The following is a 20955-nucleotide window of genomic DNA, read 5'->3' on the forward strand; positions in this document are numbered from 1 at the left end:
GGGGGTGAAGCTCTCTGCAGGGGTGGTATGGGAGCTTGCCTCTGACTTCCCCAGGGAATTCATACTTTTATATCCATACTTCGATGGAAAACATTTCTGCTGAAACAATATTACAATTCTACAACTTCCACTGGAAAAATTTCTGTTTAGCAACATCTGAAATCATTTCTAGTGGTATTCCAAAAAGCATTATATTATACTACTCCACGTTTTGGAGTAATTAAAGAGGTAACAGTCTTCATTCTCCGTGTACCACATGAGTTCTATGTATTCTGGGATGATGTATCAAACGGTTCTCATATGTAACATGCAAGTGAATTGTAACAGATACATTGGATTGTTTAACTGTTTCACTAATGGAGTTTATGTCTACCCCTTCAGGTGCACAGAAACTTGGACCAGTGTACTTGAAGATGTTTTTAGAATTCCACCTCAGACTTGCTACCATTAAGACATAAGACATTAACAACCAGAGCCATGGGTTTGTCAAATGGTGCTCTGGACAGACACAGACTAACACCACCACCTGACTTTGAGTACTAAAAAGTGGTCTTTCTAAGAAAAAAACCAAAGAAAATCCTCTCAACTGTAGCAAACTGTAAAATACAGCTTTTACAAATTCAGGACTATAAACCACATTAATCTAACCAGCTGCTTAAATGAATCCCAGTACCACACTTGTGCTAGATTAGTGATTCTTCAGTCCTGCTAATTGCATCCCCTGAGAGCTTGCACCTTGGGCATCTGCCCACTTCACTTAACCCTAGTAGCAATGCTGTAGGCAGCTATTTTCTTAAAGTAAGTCCAGTTCAAGACTGAAAGTTGCCTGTACTCAACAACAACAACTGGAGATTTGTTATTTATTTATTTATTTGCAGTTTGCTAACTAGGGAAGTCCATTGGTCTATAATGAGCCCGATTTCAGTGGAGGCCTGGGAAGAAAATCTCCACAGTAATATAGAAGTAGCATAGTACAGAGACAGTAGAATTTTAAAGTAAAGTAAAAAAATGAACACTACTGGATGTTTCACAATTTGGAAAGTAATATCATACATTGGCAATTTACAAAGCAAGTTTTAGAGTTTAGCATACAGTCTTTTTTTATATAATATAAACATACATATACACACACACGTGTATATATATATATATATATATATATATATATATATATATATATATATATATATATATATATATATATATATATATATATATATATATATATATATATCTTGAATTTCAAAAGACTGAGACCAAAATCTTGAAAGTTCAAAAGACTGAAAATTCAAAATACTGAATCTCAGAGTACTTAAAACACACAGGATACCAACATTTACTATATTCCAGCACAACTAAATACAGAAACAAATGAAAGATAAACCATTTACAACTTCTCCAAGTACATGCTGGGGGGCAAGCCTCCCCCCGGCACCCCTCACAATCCCTGCTACTTAAATATATTAACTCCAAGATCACACTCCACAGAACAAAATGGAAGACATACCATTGTATGTTTCATGACTGCCTGTTGTAACCTTAGTCATGTTCCCTTCTAACATGCTATACTGAAACATAACTCATGTTAGTATAGTGAAGTGCGAGCTTATATTTGATATATTTAAGTAGCAAGGGTGCAGTATACTTGGAGAAAAGTAATATGGTTTGTCTTGTATTTGTTTCTGTATCTACTTCTGCTGGAATATAGTAAGTGTTGGTATCCTGTGTGTTTTCAGTATTCTGAGATTCAGTATTTTGAGTTTTCAGTCTTTTGAACTTTCAAGATTTTGGTCTCGGTCTTTTAAATTCAAGATTTTGGGCTTTCAAGCTTCTGAAGTGAATCTATATATATATATATATATATATATATATATATATATATATATATATATATATAGGTTTACTATCATTTTGACATTCGCACTGCAAGCGAATTATCATTTCTAAGAACCATAGAAACAAAAATCTACTGCAGCGAACAAAAAAGTCAAATGTGGAAGAGGTGAATGTTTGAATTCGACACAATTCGAACATTCACCACACTTCCACAAATGGAATTACTGTGCAACACACAGTAAAGAATGTGCTTGCAGGGGGGGCAACCCCCTGCATCCCCCATGTGTGGGGCTGCTCCCCCCACACACTCTGCTACTTATATATACAAACTGTGAGATCGCACTACAGTGAGCAAAGTGTACATTTCCGGATTCCCACTATAGTGCGATCTGCATGAAAATGTAGAAAGTCACAACAGTAAATGCTGTATTGCATTTTTTGTTGTACATTTCTACATTTCATCATTCATTTTTTCATTTTTATCAAATGGGCCATTTCGGACTAATGGAAATCGCACAATTCCATTCACTCATTTGATAGTACACCTATATATGGATAGGTTAATAAGTAGAGGGGAGCCATAAATGAGATGGGGAGAAGGTATGTGGATGCAAAGTTTTTTTTGTGGAGAGGGTTAGGTATTGATTGCGTCTGTAAAGCAATCCTAATTTTTGATGTTTTTTTTTGTATTTTGATATTTTGTTGTATGTGGATATCGAATTTCAGTTGTTCATCTAAGACTCCTATGAGAAGTTTTGAGTGTGGGAAGATTTCAATCAGGGATTTAGTTTGGCTGTAGATTTTGAAAGTATCTTTGTGTACTGTCATGGATTTGGATGGGGTGAAAATCATGATTTTAGTTTTGTTTGGGTTCAGAGCTAAGTGGTTGCAAAACATCCAGGATTCTATGGTGTTGAAAGCAGTTTGGGTTTTAAGTAATAGTTCAGAAATTGAGCTGGCAGAGCAGACTACTGTTGAATCATCTGCATACTGAATTACATCAGCATTGGAGACAGAGGTGTGGAAATTATTGCTAAAGATATTGAATAGTAGGGAGCCAAGTATGGAGCCTTGTGGAGCTACAGTAGGCTTAGTCAGGTAGGATGAGATGGTGATTTTCCTTTTGACAGCTTGTTCCCTGTCAGAAAGATAGCTTGAGAACCAGTTTATAGTGGTAGGGGAAAGATAGAAATGAGAGAGTTGTGATAGTAGTAAGTGGTGGGAGACAGTATTGAAGGCTTTTGAGAGGTCTAGGAGTATAGTTGCAACAGTTTTCCCAGAGTTACAGTCACTGTTAATGGTGTTGAGGATTGATATAAGGGTAGTAGTGGTACTGTGAATTTGTCAATAGCCATGCTGTGAGATGGTGATAACAGGTGGCTTTGGATGAGAAAGGGTATGATCTGTGTGTGGATACATTTTTCTAGTATCTTGGAGATTGGTGAGAGAATGGCAATGGGGCAGAAGTTAGATATATCATTGTTTTTGCCACCTTTGTGGAGAGGAAGGATGTAAGCCTTTTTCCACAGTTTGGGTACATACGATTCTGCAATTGATCTATATTCAGGATACTAATGGGGTAAGCTATTGCTTCAGCAATGGCTTTTAGGAAGGTGAGTGGTTAGTTATCTGGAGCGTTTGAGCAGGGTTTGAGCTTTAAGAGTAATCTTTTTATACTTGTGGTGGAGACCGGTTGGAGTGTGAAACTGGGGCTAGGGACTGCATGGGGGTTAGGGGAGGGAGGGAAATGTAGGCAAGTTTGGGAATGGGAGGGGGAGTTGGGGCGAGGAGTGCTATTTATGCTGCTAGTGTTAGGAAAGTTGGCACTGAGGCCAGCTATACAGTTTATGAGGAAAGAGTTGAAAGGTGATGCTATTTCCTGGGGTGTCTTGTTGGGATGTAGGCAGAAATTTTCTTTGGCACCTGGATTAAGGAGGGAGGAGATGGCATTCCAAAATTGTTTCGGATTTAGATTGTGGCTGGATTGGAGCTTAATGCAGTATGTTTTTTTTATATTTTTGAACTAGTTTATTTACTTGGTTATGGAGTTGTTTAAAGAGCAAAAAGGAGTCTTGATTTTTGTTTTTCTGTAGTGCTTTAGGGTTTTTTCTCTGTGATGCAGGAGACTTTTGTGGGTTTAGACAGCCATGGGGCCGGATTGTTTTTTATCCTTTTTTTGCATATAGGTACCTGGTTGTTTAGTGTGCCTACAAAGGAATTATTGAAATAGTCAACGACATTGTCCAGTGGCAGTGTTTTTAGTATGTTCCAGTTTATACTTTTAAGGTTGTCAGAAAAGAGTATTGCGTTGAAGTTTGTTAGGTTGCGAGTTTCCTTATAGTGGCATTGGTGTTGTAGGGTACTTGGAGACCACCAGACATAGGTGGGGAGGTGGATACTTAAGGAATCATGGAGGGTTCTGGCTTCAGATATTTTCTTAGGGTGAGAAATGAGTATCCAGTCCAAGATGGATCTGGAGGAATAGTCATTGGATGGTTTGGTTGGGAGTTGATGAGGTGGGTGAAGTTGAATAGATTTATATTGTAGGTAGAGGGGATGGAGGTCAGATTTGTCCAACTGATGTTTATATCTCCCAGGATGATTGATTAATTTGTTATGTTGGAAGAGATCCAAGCAAGGACATCTTCCTGTATGAGGATGTTTTTTCCTGGTGGGATGTAGAGGGCAATGTGCAAAGATTTTTATGATTGTTTATTTTTAATAATGCAATGGTTAGTTCGATATTGGCAAACTGAGGACTTTGGTTAGAGTATGGTATTATAGTGAGGGAGTTAGAAAGCATTATTGCAACACCACCTACTTTTTATTGAGCCTGTCAGATCTTATTATTTGATAGCCAGGGGGCAGGATCTTAGAATCTTTGATGTATGGTTTGAGTCAAGTCTCAGTCAGTGCGATGATGTTGGGGTGATTATGTGAGAGTCATGCATGGAGATTGGGGATTTTGTTACAAAGGCTTTGGATATTTAGTGTTACCAGGCAAAGGGATTTGTGGGGTTTGGGTTGATGTGGAGATATGGGTTTATTGTGTGAGATGTGGTTGGGGCCAGGGTTGGGGTGGATGTTACCAGCTAAAGGCAGAGTTGAGAGATAAAGTATGCAGGTTGGGTGTTATTGCTTAGATTTTTTTTGAACTGGTGATGGTAGTAGAGTTAGTAGTAGAGCTATTGGGGGTAACAAAGGTTCTGGGTGTCCAGGGAAAGTATTTTATTTTGAACTGATGGAGAGTATCTGTTTGTAGAAGGTGGGGACATATGCTTGAAAAGCTGGTGAGGTTACTGATGGTAGATATGGAGGTGTAGTGGGAGGGAGGAGAGAAGGGAAAGGCAGTGAGGGTAGTTAGGTGTAGTAAAGTACAGAGGAGTAGTATGAGAACAGTGTTGGTGGTGAGGAGTGTTGTATGTGGATGCATGTTAGTGTTGTGAGGGAATTGGAGGAATTTGGATGGTTGGAGTGGTGAGATAGTGTTGTTTTCTAGTTTGGATATGGCAGAGAGTGATGGCAGTAGACTTTAATAGGTAGGAGAGAGTGAGTATACTGAAGGTATTAGGTGCTTATTAATAATGGGAGGGGTGATGGGGTGGAGGTTATCTGATAGGAGGGGTAGAGGATGGTTGATCTGAGGAGAGGGAAGGTTCTGATACGTGAAAGGCTATTAGTGAGTGGTTTAGAAAATGTAAATGTAGAGGTAGTGGGGTGGGTGAGGTTTTGGGGTAGGGTAGGGGAGCAGAGTGAGCCCATAGGGTGAATGGAGAGGGATGAGCCAAGTTCCAATGTTTTTCAGGAAGCAACGAAAAACAATCAGTAAGCTAATGTTTGCTTAGACTGCTCTATATTAGAATATTGTGCAGCAATTTATTAGTCGGCTGAATGTGGCTTTTAAGTAGTTGTGAATAAAATATTACCAAGTATTGGATGTTAGAGTTTTGGAAAAAATCTCACTTGTTATCCTTATCCTTAGCAGGTTGTTACAAAGCACACAGGAAGGTTGTTTTTGTTTTGCCTGTGTCAAGTGGGGTGCTGAGTAGGCAAAGTCTAGGCAGAGAGCAGTGGTGCATTATTGTTCAGACAGCTTGGTGGTTTGGGGGGCTGAGGCTAGTTATGCCCCAGGGATGCGTGGAACAGTAAGTTAAAGCAGGCTCAGATTCAATATCAGTAACTATACAGAATATCACACATACATTGTAGCATGAAATTGAATATTGCAGGCAACTGGAGAATTTCCAAATAGCTGGATTGCTTCAGGATGGCTGGGAGAAGCTGGTGGAGGCTAGTTTGATGAACGCAGTTCTAATTTAGAATAACATTAAGGGAGTTACATCCCGCACATCACCGGACATCTCACAGAGTGGTTGTTATAGGGATCAACTGAGGAAAATATCCTTCTACCTAAATATGTACCTAAAATTTTTTTATGTCACAATACTGGCAGCATGAGGTACAAATTTATCCTAGTACAGTGAATGAGTAAGAGAGAGTGTGTGCGTACAAAAATGTGAGTGTGTTCATGTAGGAAAGTCATCTCTACTTCTTGTTATGTATATAAATACCCATCATTTAAAAAGAGGACCATTATGCAGTGAACTTATTTAACAAAATGTAGTAAAAATAAGTGTAGTATATAATAACCATAATACTAATACTACTGACCCAACCACAGATGATGCAGGATTTGCCCACTCCTGGCCAAATTTACTCATGTTGCCTTCAACTTTGTGGGTACTCTGCCTTAGTCATGTGTAAATTCTGATTAACTAGTGGTCACCAAAAACTTTATTTTATAGCCCAGCCTTCCTAGCAATCTAAACTATCAATTAATTCTGCACATTCATAAAAGAAGATACATTATTAAATCTGCATTAAAATACCGTAATATTATTTAGTGTTACTTCCCAATTTTTGAGCATCATAATGGAGATAATAAAACGGATGTTCCAACAAATGTGCAACAGTGAACCCAAGAATGTATGAAATTGTTTCTTGTCCTAGTACACATTTCAGAAACATTCCACATATACTGGATTTTGGAACCTTATACCGCATTTTCCTTAGACGTTATATGCTTTCATGCTTATAGATAGTTAAGCTTAAATGAGAAAGAATTTTAAATGACTTGCTGCAGTACAAAATTTCTAGTGGGCTGACTCTGCAGTAAGGTGTCAGAGTATAGTCTTGCATCATTAATACTTTGTGCCAAATTAACTTTTTCATTCTCATAATTCACAAGTTTCTTCATTATTTCACATTCTAACTTTCCTCTCCTTTCCCTTTGGAGGGCACAGTTTTCCTCAGAACACTTTATTCATGATCATCCAAAAGAACTAGTACATCAGTACACATGTCACTGTCTTAACTGCTTCATGTATCCTTGAGTAGCTTCTAAAGGCTAAGATACCAGTCTTTTTATCTGATATTATCCAGTCTGTTTGTATCTCACTTTTAAGGACCTTACAGTTTGCTCATCATCTCCATTTTCTATCTGTCTTATACTTTTCCTTCCTTGTTTACTTCCTGTGGACATGCTTGGTCTTGAAACTTGTTTCTTCATGTTCCATTCCTTTTCTGGAACCATATCAGGTTCTTTTATCTTGCTGAAATCTCAACACATTCTGGTCATCATTGTTAGTTAAGCTTTTCTGATATATGCTCTTCAGAGAACTGTCAATACCTGCATTCCAATCATGCTAAGCAATATTGCAAATGTTACACAAACATGTAACACCTTCCTCCATGATGCCTCAGTTTAAGTTAAGCTGAGCCTGCAAGTATGCCTCATTACCTCATTACAGGTGAGTGGAGGACTCTCCAAGTGTTATGGACAAAGGTACTCTAATTAGTGTTAAAAAAAATCCACGTTTCATCAGAAAACTGGCCATATCACAGTGGGCTCTACCCAGCAAATTAAATCAATTCATTAATAAGTAAGTAACAAATTTGTATTTTCTTATGTATACTACATTTTGTTTACTTTATACTTTATTGATTATTGTAATTTGTGCATTAACATTTACTGGTACTCATGGAGCTTTTCTCATCAGGCCTCCTCTGAAAAGGGACCTGTGTACAGTTGGACTTTCCCAGTAAACAAATGTTAAATAAATAAAATAAGAATAAAGAGTAAGAAAATGTTTCCTATTTTTCCTAAGACAGGTTCTCATGGTTTCATTTATGTCTGTGTAGATAATTTTTAAACTGGTCCACACCAGAGAGATAGCCCAATAAATAATATTGTTTTGCTTTTCAAAACAGAAAAGGAGATTGGAAAGCATTGTATACAAGCCTCTATGCATACTTGTGGAATCCTTGGAAGGTCCCCAAAACCTCATCAAGAAGCGACTAGACAAACTGTTAGACTATGAGAAAATCCAAGAGAAAATAAGTGAGTCAGGGGACGTGACTTATGAAGAGAAAGATGTAATGAATACCTACAAGGCCATCAACACATTGCTGATCTCTGAACTACCTAAATGCTGTGAAATTGCAACTCAGCTACTCATTCAGATTCTTCAGTCTTTTGCTGTCTGTCAGAGAGATGCATCAGAAGATGTCCAAAAGGTAGCTAATGGATATATATCTGAGGTAAAGTAGACATCAATTTTGGTTTATTCTGTTTTTCTCTTTAGTTGATCCCTTTGCTCAAGTTTAAAAGCAAAGGGAATGTTGTTAGCATGCTTCACAGCTGTAGTCATTTTTCACAGTTAATGACTGTAAAATCAATGGATTGATTGCATCCATGAAGAATTTGAATACATTTTGCAAAGCTTATTACAAAACCAGAGCATACTCCACCATGCCATTTCATACTGTTCCAGGCACTGTTTTATCTATGTAGAAACACTGCTGGATTTGAATGAACATTTTATTGAAATAAACCTACACTGTAGAAGAAAAACATGATCATTAAGCCTATGACATGCACCATGAATCAGAGAACAGTTTTTAACAACCTGATACAGTAATAACACTGATAACCACTAAAGAGTAAGAGAGAGAGAGAGAGAGATGGGAAAAGAGAGAGTAAAGGAAAAGTAATAAAAGTGTTAATGTAATACAGTTCAGTAAGAGGGTCCATGTTAGATGGACGAAAAGCCACATCAACGATGACAATTCCGCCGAGACGAGATCGACTACAACGGAAATGCCCGACAATGGTAAGTAAACAAGTACAGCACAAAACCTCTTTCTGACTCCGTAAAACACCAAAACAAAATCACAAATACCTGTATAACAGGTGGGCAAGCCCCCCTGCACCCCCTACAGACCCGCACACCCCCCTACTTAAATATTCCAACTCCGAGATTGCACCGCATTGTGGGAATGGGAGTACATCCCATTCCACACTACTCACCATTGTTGGGCATTTCCATTGTCGGCGATCTCATCTTGGCGGAATCGTCTTCGTTGATGTGGCTTTTTGTCCATCTAACATGGACTCCAGTAAGCATATTATGAATTAATTCAATATGACAGCTATTATCACAGTATTTACTCTTGTAAATTTTTCCCATTTTGTTTCCAGAAGTATGTAAATCTTCTCTTGTTACTTATACACCACATTACATTAAATCAATCTTTATAAGTATCTCTTGTGTACTACATCCTGTGTTTCCAGATTTTGGTTTGGAGTGATTGACTTCTTTAGGAACTAGTCAGTCATACTGTATCATACAATATTTTGATGATGGAGAAAAATGCACATCTGTATATCTAGCCTGCCCTTTTTATGTTTATAGGTTCATAGAAGATTGCTAGACTAATGGCCCTAGGGCCTTTACAAGCCTAGCCATGTAAAACACCTGTGTACCCTACTTGACTGTAGTTAGGTGGTCATTGTTAGCAGAGTGATTCTATGATCAGCATTGACTGCCCCTGCCCATCAGGGACAAAGGTGCCACCACTGGGGTGAATTTATGGTCACCCATCCAATTGTCAAGGCTGCACATAAAAAGGTTCATTGAAGAGCTCTGCTTCACATGAAGTGGGAGCGCATTCCATAGGAGTGGAAATCTCTTGGAGATATACCTGTCTCTCCGTCATGTTCTGTTAATGTCACAGGCTAGGTTGAGATCCCTGGAGTGAGTGACTCTTTTCCGTTTGATTTGCAGATGTGCAGGATTTCCATTAGACTGCTCTGTAGGCCAGGCACAGGTCACCTCTCAGCAGCTTGTATGATACAGAGTACAGTGACAGTGCTGTCAGTCTTTCCATGCAGGTCATGTTTTGGAGGCCATGGGTTCTCTTGGGTAAAAACCTATGAGGTCTCTACATTTTCTGCAGTTGTCTGGTGAGGTACATACAGAAGGGCACATTCTACGCAATAAGTGGTCTGATAGCGGTTAAGTACAGTGGAGTTATAACTTCCTTAGTCTTGGATACGATGCCCTTATTTATGAGATGCACAAAGTAGAATGCTTTCATTATCACTACGGACACATCCTGATCAAAGTTAAGATTGCTATCAAGCTGTGTTCCCAAATCTCTCACCACTGGGTTTGTGCTCAGAGGAGTGCTATCTATATCATAATTAGTAGGGGCTGCTTCTTTGCCAAAGGGTATAATGAGGCATTTTTTTGCATTTAGTTTTAGTCCATGGCTTTGGCACCAATAATTTGTCTGTGTTAGCCCCTTCTGTAATGTGTCATCATCATTGTGGGACTCTATGACTGCACTCAGTTTATAGTCTTCTGCAGACTTGGTAAGCCACAGGCAATCCACTTTCTCCTGGACTTCAGAAAAATCGATTTCAAACAGTAGAGGCCCCAGTACAGATCCTTGTCGTACTGCACTGGTAAGTGGTCTACGGGTGGAGGTGGACTCCCCAACATTGACAGTGAGAGTTCAGTTGGTGAGCCAGTTGGCTACCCATCTAGTGACATATGGGTTAGTCCCCAGCTTGGAGAGGTTTCTCAGTAATCCCTGAGTGGGAGATTGTGTCAAAAGCCTTGGCTAAATCAAGATAGGTGGTATGTACTGCTTTACTTTCATCCAGGGCTTTGGTGACATTCAAAAAAAAGTCCATCAGATTTAATAAGAGAGATATACCCTTGACAAAACCAAACTGGGTCAGGTCAAGTTTGAAGGTCGCCTATGTCCTTGCTGATAAGGTCCATGGTGATTCTTTCCATGGCCTTGCAGATAAGGCTGGTTAGGCTAATGGGTCTGTAGTTACCAGGGTCGGTTGATGAACCCCCATTTTGCAAGGGGATTACTGCTGCTGTTCTCCACTCTTATGAAACAAAGCCAGTGCTCAGGATATGGTTCCACTAGGTCTTGTTTTAGATTGTTAAGTAAGCAGCCTGGGATGTTACCTGGTCCTATGGGGTATGGCTGGTGGGGTCGAGGGAGGGGGTGAAGTTATTGACAAATATGTCAGCTAACAAATTGTCAATTTTCTTGGATTCAGTGTGAGTGGTACCATTCACTATAAGTTGGCACATAGCTGGGCATCCCTTTTAGGTTTTGGATATAGCTAAATAATGTCTATTTAGTCTCACAACTAGCTTTAGAGGACTTTACAAGACATCTGATTTGCTTGTTTAAGCTGTGGAGAGTATATTTGCTCTGTTGAGTAAGTTCCCTCTTAATCTTAGATAACAGTTTATTTCTTTTGTTCTATAACCTATTTATACTTGCAATCCACTAGGATTTTTTTTTTTTTTAGAGGACCTGGTTTTGGTCCTGTCAGGTACGACCAATTCAATACATTTGTTTAAGTAGCTATATAGGGAGTTTGTGTACTCCTCTGCATAGGAGTCATTGTAAGCTGTATTAGTAGGGGCTTTGAAACTTCTCATACCATCGCTTAGTAGGCTATAACTTGTTTTGGAGAAATTTTTCAGTCTTTTTGCTCCTGTGGGAGAGTCAGGTCTGATCTTTCCTTCAAACTAGACAGATCTGTGGCCTTACTTTCCAGGGAGGGCAGCACATTGGGGGTAGTGCAGTGATCCCCCCCATGTTGGTGAGTACTAAGTTAAGGACATTTGAGCCCTTTGTGGGGGTGCAGACTAACTGTTCCAAGGCATTAGAATTGAAAAACTCCTGGAACCTCAGAGTGATCATGTTTGTGCTCATGTAAGTCACCCAGTCAATGGAAGGATAGTTGAACATTCCCATGATTAAGGAGTTAGTCTGCATATTGAGAGCCTTTAGCAAGTCCAGGTAGGTGGCGTGCTTCTCCTGGTTCAAGGTGGGTGACCTGTAGCTAGCTATGATATGGCTGGATATTTTACCTATAGTTATTTGGACCTGAAGTAGCTCAAGAGAGTTGTTATGTTTAAGCAGTGTTGAAGGGTATTTGGATTTAATAAAGATGGATACACCTCCACCTTTGTTTTTTTCATGATCATTTTGGGTTCTGAACATGTAGCCATGTATGGCTGTGGTGCTTTCTGCAGCCTTGAACCAAGTCTCAGTGACTGCACTGATGTCAGAATCTTCCAGGGTGAGGAGTGCATCCAAGGAGTGCAGTTTACTGTTCAGGCTCCGAGCATTAAGTAACATGACCTTGAGTTTGTCTGTTGTGGAGTTCTTTACATCAGAAGTTTAATTGTTTTGACATAGCCTAAAAATGCACTATGGAGTAGGCAAGTATCTTTGCCAGTATCCAAAACCATTGAGGAAACAGGTGAAGGTCATCTCTGCAAAGCAGTGTGGTCTGTGGACTATGTCTTCCCACGCTGACAGATACTGGATCCCCCTGGAGTGACACCAGAAACTAAGCCAATTGTTGAAATCAATCATTTTTGTCTGTGTTGTGGCATCACCCTAGTTGAAGGTAGAATGCTGCTTAGGGATAGGGACATACCTGCCTGAGACACATAATACGAGAGTTCAGTCATATCTCTCTTCATATAGTCCAGAGAGGTATGTCTCAAGTCATTCACTCAAACATGTACCAAGACAAGAGTCATAAAGGTAGTTGTTGAATAACTTGATTGGGTTTGTGATTTGACAGACCCTGGCACCTAACAGGCAGCTGACAGTGACCTTCTCCTTATCCAAACTGGTGAAGTGGACATCTGTGCGTATCGCTATTGAGTCACTTATGACTAAGACATTTGATTTTAAGGTGTTTTGCCTTAGGGGCTGAATTTTTGAGGCACTGATATGTGTGTTATTTTCTGTAGTGGTGGATTCTGTTTGTGTACTAGTATGTGTAGGTTGTTTGCCCTTGGGAGGTCTTTGGTCTTTTTGTAGGCTCTTAGTGAGTGCCTCTGCTTATGTGGGTTTATGTGTCTTGACATTATCGTGTGTGAGAGGAGAGGTGTGTGTGCTGACAAACCGTTTGATGACTTGTTTATTGTTATGTAAGAGGACTGATTCTAGTTTCACGATATAGTTACATCTCTCACATACTGTATTTGTTTGCTTTAAGAGCAACTGGTTGTCAGTATACATGAGGCCATTTCTACATTGCCTCAGAATGCCCATGTCAATCAGCCTGGCTGAAGAAATGTTGGGCAACTCACTGTCCAAAGTAGTAGGTTAATCTGTAAGCACTAATTTGTGAAAGGGCAGGTTAAAGTAACTTTTGCTCTGTGATTAACAAGGGGACTTGTTCTATAGAGAATCAGGGATGAAAAACATGTGGCAACACTGCTCAGTGCTCAGCTTAGTTGCCTACAGTGCTGAAGTGTGCAGCTGATTTGTCTGCAGAGCAGCAGGGAAGCCTGGGAGGGATGTTCTTCATTTCACATTGCTGCAGTCCTTGGGTGGCGTCCGCTCTGTCCCTCGGGAATCAAATATTTTGTTTTTTGCCTCAGTGGTTTACCGATGATGTCAAAAAAAAAATAACTGCTGTATTGTGGGAAAGGAAACAGATACGCGCGATGAGATCATACTTTGTTTGTTCCTTTTGTTTGGCCCTGAGCGTGGGCTTGGTGTGTGCTGCTGTTGCTGCTTCGCACTATTACTATTAGTTAGAAAGTGAGTGGTGTTGTGCCAGAAGCGGTGCGGTTATAATATGCCGCCGGATGCTCACGCCCCGCTCTCCTTCCTTGAAGCTTCGCAAAAAGAAGCCTAGGCGTACATGTTTCTGAACAGGTGGGTAAGCATTCTTTGCAATGTGGTTTTTGATGCTGTACAGGCCTCATAGGGTGGCCCTGGCTGAGGGATCAGAATTTGTCTGACCATGTTAAGACAAAAGTTTTTTTAGATGCTTTTTACAATCTGTGTTGTTTGTTTTTTCCTGTTGTTGGCAGTCTTAAAAAAAAAAAAAGACAGAGGCTAAGTCTATGCAGACTGTTAAAGATTTTTGCAGGTTCAGCCTCCAAGTTTAGTAGAAATTGGGGGCCACAAGGGGGGGTGGGTATCTTCCTTCTCCCGATCTAGGTAGGTCTAGATCTATAGAGGGTGGTAGAGCAGGGGCTCTTTCAGGCCTAGGAACAGGAGTTCCTTCACACAGTCTTGAGGGGAGGGCAGGGGTCAGAGTTCGTAAACAGACCCAATGACCTACCTTTCTTTCTGCAGAGCCTTCCTTCCTCGGCTGCACCTTTGGGAAGAGGAAAATTGGAGTTTAATTACCCAGGACAGATGGGTATTGGATATCATACACCAAGGTTACAGGTTTTTCCATACTTTATTCTCGCCTGTTCCTAGTACCAAAGAGGGAACACACGGAGAGACCAATTTTTTATCTATCCTCAACACACTTATCTGGACATTTTCAAAAAAAAAATGTTGTTTTTACACAGCTTTTACTCTGCTGGGCAAAGATCATTGGATGGTAACTTTGATCTCAAGGAGAGGCCTTCCTTTTCCCTTCTATCAGACTGAGTTGCAAAAAAAGTATCTGCTTTCTGATCTGGAGTTCTCTCACATTGCTCTTTGGCTTATCTGGCTTATCTAGAGTGTTCACAGTGTTCGAAGTTCTAAAAGGAATACAGATCTATCCTTATTTGGACGATTTGCCTGATCTGGCTCAAGGAAGGGACGAACTTCATCATTTGGAATAATATGTGATAGCAGCAAGAGATGCCCTGGGGGTATTCTGAACGGAAAGTCCAAGTCCAGTCTAGTACCTCTCAGGATGGACATGTTGGGTGTAAGACTGAGACTGAGCACAGCAGATGGCCTGGCCTAAACAAACAAACAAAAACATCTTTTCCTTTACTTTCATCTATTGTCTCATCAGTCCAGGCTGACTGCCTTCTCACTCAAGCCCTCTCAGTTTGCAACTACATCTTCAGGCAAGGTTTCTGCGGGAGCACAGAACTCCCTTGCAGATGTGTTGAGCAGAGAAGATTATCCCCACCCAGGGAAATTGGATCCCATGTCCTTCAGAAAGAAATTGACAGTGTCATGGGGAACTAGATCTGTTCCTCCCAAAGGTACTTCTAAAGGTCAGACACAACAAGCCAATGATTTTTTTAATAGCTCCAATTGGCCTCGACTGCAGGTACATTACATTACTGAGAAGTCTGGTGCAGGAGCCTCCATTTTGCCTTCGATCCTGTTCTGTTGTCTCAGTGGTTACTCAACAGTCATTTCTCTTCACTTCACCTCCACTCCTGCACCTTCACCTATTGTGGAGATTCCAGCTGGGATTAGGCCTCATTCCCACTAGGGCTACCCAGACCTTTCTTTTAGGGTCTCTGACATCTGGGGCAAAAGAAGACTGAGGATATATGGCGTCGGGTCGCATTTGTGTGTACCTGGCGTCGATGTCAGTCAGTCCTAATGCTGACGTCAGCCTTATACTTTGATTATTCGGGCCGACCGACGAGACAGCGACAAGTGTAAGGACTGCAGCAATGTGATGCAGATCTTATCTATTTATGGTATCTACATTTGTAGGTGTTTTCCCTGACTGGTGTCTGGGGAAAAAAGTGTTTTTAGATGTTTGTGTCTATACAAGGCACCGCTAAACCCTGTTGCATGATGCACTGCTTTGTGCAAACATTAGGCTTATTTACAGGTGAAATTAAACAGTTTTAAACTAGTCCGCCAATATTAAATCACAGAATGATCCTTCCTCCAGCAATTCCCAGCTCAGACAAAGCTATATCCACACTCTTCTGCCACAAGGGTGCAGGGGAGTACTTGGCTGGATTTGAGTTTAAGTATATGAAAAACAGGTTAGATTCAGCAAGTCTGGGTCTAATCTATGCTAACGTAGCAATATTTCAGTGCAAAACACGTGCAGATAATGAAGGAGGCACAAAGTAAAAAAGGACAAAAAGGCACAAATGACTGCAGTAAAGCATTAAAATGCAGCTGAAGAAATACAGATCAAACTCAAAATAAACTTAAATTCTTGTTCTTTGCTTTGGATGGCTTGGATTCAAGCAGAAACACTCTAGACCTCTAGCAAAGGACGTCAATGCAGAGCAGCTCTGGCTAATTGAGCTGGTATCACTGATTTACAGATGGTTATGAAACAGGAGAGGCACCCTATAGAAATGTTGGCACTCGAAATGCTGAGTGCCAATAAGCTGAAAAAAAAAAGACAGAAAACACAGGAAAGAGCGAATCTTGAAAATCACTCATTTATTTATTTTCAGTAATTAACCAGGTAATGTCTGACTGGGCCAGTAGCCCATTTTCAGTGGAGACCCGGGGAGAAAAGCTCCAAGAAAGACTACAATCATTTTTACATTTGACAGATAGCTATTATACAGTGCATAAAGCGGTACAAATAGAAATACAATTGCAAGGTTTGTAACATGGTGTCTAAACAGAAGTAACAGTGGTAGTCATATCAAACAATAAATAAACAATATACTGTTCTCCTTAAGAATTCTTTTTGCAGGGAGGGCAAGTCCCCACATCCATGAACTTATAAATACCAACTCTGAGATCACCATACCTCAAAGAAAAGGGAAGATTTCTAGAAATGGCATCTCAGACTTATGGTATGTAACTTTGTTCTTTTGGCCATTCAGTCTCTATATTTCGGGACTTGCTCCAGCGGGTCCTGACATTTCAAATGGTTACCAACAGAGTGCTTCTTTAAACAGATTAAACTCAAACAAAAACATGGATTATCATTTTTGCTTGAGAAGGATGTTCATATGGAAAATGATTAAGAGGCTGTACTTTTCTACGATGACTCTAAATGTTAGAAGCAGGAATTCAGGAATACACCACTGACTGACATCTGTCATTTGAAAGCCAAAAGGTATTGTGAATTAATAATCACAAGTTGCCTTATTTTTTTTTTCCAGTGTCAGTAGCAACTTTAATTTTAAAATAATTCTTTTGGGCATGTAGAGGCTTAGCCTTAACTTGAGAACAAAGGAAGTTTTATCTCCCATAGAAACATTCTGTTTGTGTATATGTAAGTTTATATGATTGCATAGCCTGTGCTTATGTGCGCTCATAGATAGTCACTGCATGTGTGTCTTTATGTGTCTGTGTGTGTGCATGAATGCAATTGCTGAGAGTATATTTCAGTGTTGTGGGATGTCAGATCTACTTTTGCACTGCTTTGTTTTACAAAAAGGAAACCCAAACTGTTATAATTTATACAAAATGACCTGGGGGTGCATGATGACTGTGGGTATGTGTGAGTGCATCTCAAGTAGTGTGGCAGAGACAGTTACTCTTACACACCATACTAGTTCTTTTGCATAGTTCATCTAGACTGCAGTATGCAGGTTTGCAATCTATTCCTCCATATAAACAATATGAGCAACAACACAAAACGACAAGTGCAAGAATGTTTAATCAGAAAAAAAGAGCAGTATCCTTGTACCCCATCCATATGTGCTGTTGGAGATCTCTTCATCTTTGATGCCTGCCCTGTGTAATGCAAACATCTCTAAGAAGTATATTTCATTTTATTCTTATGTTTGGTCCAGTTTTCGAACTGGTCATTTATTTTGACTTGAGTTTATTTTTAATAATAGTATTGTCCTGCATTTCTCTGGCTGCCTGTGTGTTTAGACTTTACTGCTTTAAAAAGTACATTTTAGCAATTAGTGGTTATAGTTTGATACAATCTTCTTGCAAGGCACCTGCATATCTTTAGTTAGGATGCTTTGTTTCAGTAGCTTTGTACATTTTTCCATTATTGTGGTTAGGAAACTGTGGAAGGAATATTCCATTAGGAAACAAATGTGGAAAGTGCCCCCTTTGTCTCTGAAAAGATCAAGCTTTTTCTAAATGTAGCATTCATGATGTTTTTTTTCTAAACACGTAATGTCAAAATGCAATGCGGCTTCCAATGCAGTTTAAAGTGAAACAAAGCAATTATTGCAATGACGCTCCGTCCACTTCTGTACATTTTAAATACAAGTTTTTGGCTGAAAATAAATGAAAAGCAATTATTTTGCATTTTCATTTGCATCAGATAAACCCAAGGCAAGGGGAAAGTGATCTAACAGTTCAGATTTAGCAATAAAGAAAACTTTTCAGAAGTGTATGTTGGTTAGAACTAGAACAGAAATGTATCAGTACTTGTTAATCACTTAATTCATTTAATTATTTGCCCTTGCTTGTCAGGATAGTGTGACTGAGAACAAGGTTACATGTTTGCTAGAGGTATGGAGAAAAAAGATCAAGTTGCAGTTTATATATATAAAATTCAGGAGCTATGAATCACAAACATAATTTTAACAATATTATAATGGGTTGCTAACTGGCTTACTGATAGAACCCACACTGTAAAAGTTGCCGACTCCAAATCCAACTCCAGACAAGTGACAAGTGGAGTACCTCAGGGTTCAGTCCTGGGACTGCTCTTGTTTGGCATCTACTTCTCTGAAGTACAGGCCAGTACTAAGGGACTCTGGCTAACAAAGTTTGCAGATGACTGCAAACTGGGAGCCATTATTGAATCCCCAAATTATGTGGATACTCTACAAAAGGGTCTTACAGAAACAGATGCTTGGTGCCAGAGCCATGGGCTCAAGCTCAATGCCAAGAAATGTATAGTTATCCCCTTTGGGAAAAAACATGTATCCGTGAATCACCATATAGGCGGCAGTACCCTAAACACCAAAAGTGTGATAAGAGACTTAGGGACACAGGTGGACAGTGGTCTCACCTTTGATAACCACATCGCCACAAGTCAGGAAATCCTTCTGTGTGGCACACCTCATCACTAAGGGCTTTTCATCTAGAAAAAAGGAGGTCATTGTCCCACTGTATTCATCCCTCCTTAGACCCATTATAGAATACAATGCCCCATTTGGTATGTACCTCTCAAGACATCTGCAGCAACTGGAAAGGCCGCAGAAATACCTCACTAAAAGAATCACAGGCCTAAAGCAGATTCCCTATGCTGACTGCCTTAAAAAACTCCAGCTGTACTCTGTTGCATATCATCTACTCAGAGGTGATCTCTGCTTAACATACAAGGCCATGTCAAACCCAGAGCTGTTGAACATGCTACACTTAAAGAAATCCCAATCCCTCAGAGCCACATGCTCCAGGGATCTAAACCTTGTCATCACAATAAACAAAACATGCTGGGGGGATAGGTTCCTGACCAAGAGACTCCCCAGACTCTGGAATAGATTGCCCATACATATCAAGCAGAGTGCCTCTTTGGCCTCTTCCAAAGGAACCTTTACGATTGGATGGGAGAAAGGAAATTCACCCCGGGGATCACATCAGTCACCCTACAAGACAGGGGTCCAGGGAAGTAAATGGTGTGGGAAGAAATAGCCAAGGAATTGTTATGGCTAGGCTTGTATAGGTCCTGGGGCTGATAGCCTAGTACCAACCTTTGAACCTATGAAGACAGACATTTTAAAACAGGGTAGAGATGGGTGGTCAACAAAATAAAACACTGTGAAGCAGCTGTCAAGTAGAAATGAAGACTGTAATTCTAAAATGCATTTACGTGTTATCGATGGAAAAGAAAACAAAAACAACCATAAATGGAAAGGTGTCTAAGGCTGTCCATTGAATACTAACTTTCAAAACTTCCTTTACACGAATGCCATATCATGGTAACAATTTTCATCAAGCAATGATAATTGACCAACATAAAGGAAATGCTACCAAATACTTATTTACTGGTAATGTAGCTATAGAGAAACCTGTCCTTTCCTCACTGTAGTGTGACCTTGGAGTTGGTAGAGGTTTCAGCAGTTAGTATTCGAGGAACAGTAGTTTGATGAACGTGCTGTTCGACAATTAACCATAGACCCAAATGGAAAGCATCAATGAAAAAGAAAAGGATTAAAACAACAAAGGTTAAACGCTTTTTTCTCTTACTAATCAAATGACATCTTCATAACCTTGCCTTTTGTTCTAAGTTAATGTTTGGTTATTATGATTGGGGTTTGCATCTATTAATTCTTTTTGGCAAAGATTTGCTGTTTTGAACAATCTCCCTTCACCAACTTACTATCTGCTAACCCTAACTTTAACCCTGCCCCTAGCCCATACTTCTAACCCTTCCCTTAATACTACCACTAATCAAGACAGTATAGACAAACACACACACACACACACACACACACACACACACACACACACACACACACACACACACACACACACACACACACACACACACACACACACACACACACACACACACACACACATACTATACTACAACTATGTCCTCATTTAGCCCTGCAGAAACCACCTGCACTCACACAAACACTCCTACCAGCAATACTGAATCCTTCAGAATATCTAAAGGTTTTGGCATTATTTGGAATTACTTTCTCAAACACACAGTTGCTTTACTCACAATTATTTAAGTTCTGCTCATTTTAAATCTTAAAAAATTTCAATGAGTGGAACAACCGGCTGCATTTCTCAGTCACTCACTCAATTGATTACTAGCCGATTTGATAAAGTGAATAACACATAAAGAGAACAAGGAGTCTGTTGTGCCCCTAAAAACTTCTACCACTTCCCTAACTACTTTACTAAACCCCCAAAGTAGCTGAAAAAAAGATTTACTTTGCTGTTCAAACATATCTGCCATGCTGTCATTCTAACTACTGAAATTCAAGCATGCATATCAGTTTTGATGCTACAGACACAATAAGCAGACAAATAAATGATTAATTCATATTATTCCACAAGAACCTACATTTCTCTAACAATCTGACTTACTAAAGCAAAAGAGAAGTGATGGTTATGCCTATCAGAGATTCAGGATTTTTTTCTCTGTAAACCTCATGTTCATTC

General features: G+C 39.7%; 1 protein-coding gene across 2 annotated transcripts in view; it reads left to right on the plus strand.

The window, feature by feature from the left end:
- Nucleotides 1–20955, plus strand: part of ARHGEF37 (Rho guanine nucleotide exchange factor 37) — a 1079989-nt gene that overhangs the window by 888540 nt on the left and 170494 nt on the right. For both annotated transcript variants that reach the window (XM_044067741.1, XM_044067740.1), the window contains exon 12: nt 8107–8436. In XM_044067741.1, coding sequence (XP_043923676.1) covers nt 8107–8436 — 330 coding nt within the window. The remainder of the gene's footprint in view (nt 1–8106; nt 8437–20955) is intronic.

The sequence above is a fragment of the Protopterus annectens genome, chromosome 3.part1 (genome assembly GCF_019279795.1).
Source record: "Protopterus annectens isolate FY-2018-M chromosome 3.part1, PAN1.0, whole genome shotgun sequence".
In the NCBI taxonomy this organism is placed as follows: Eukaryota; Metazoa; Chordata; order Ceratodontiformes; family Protopteridae; genus Protopterus; species Protopterus annectens.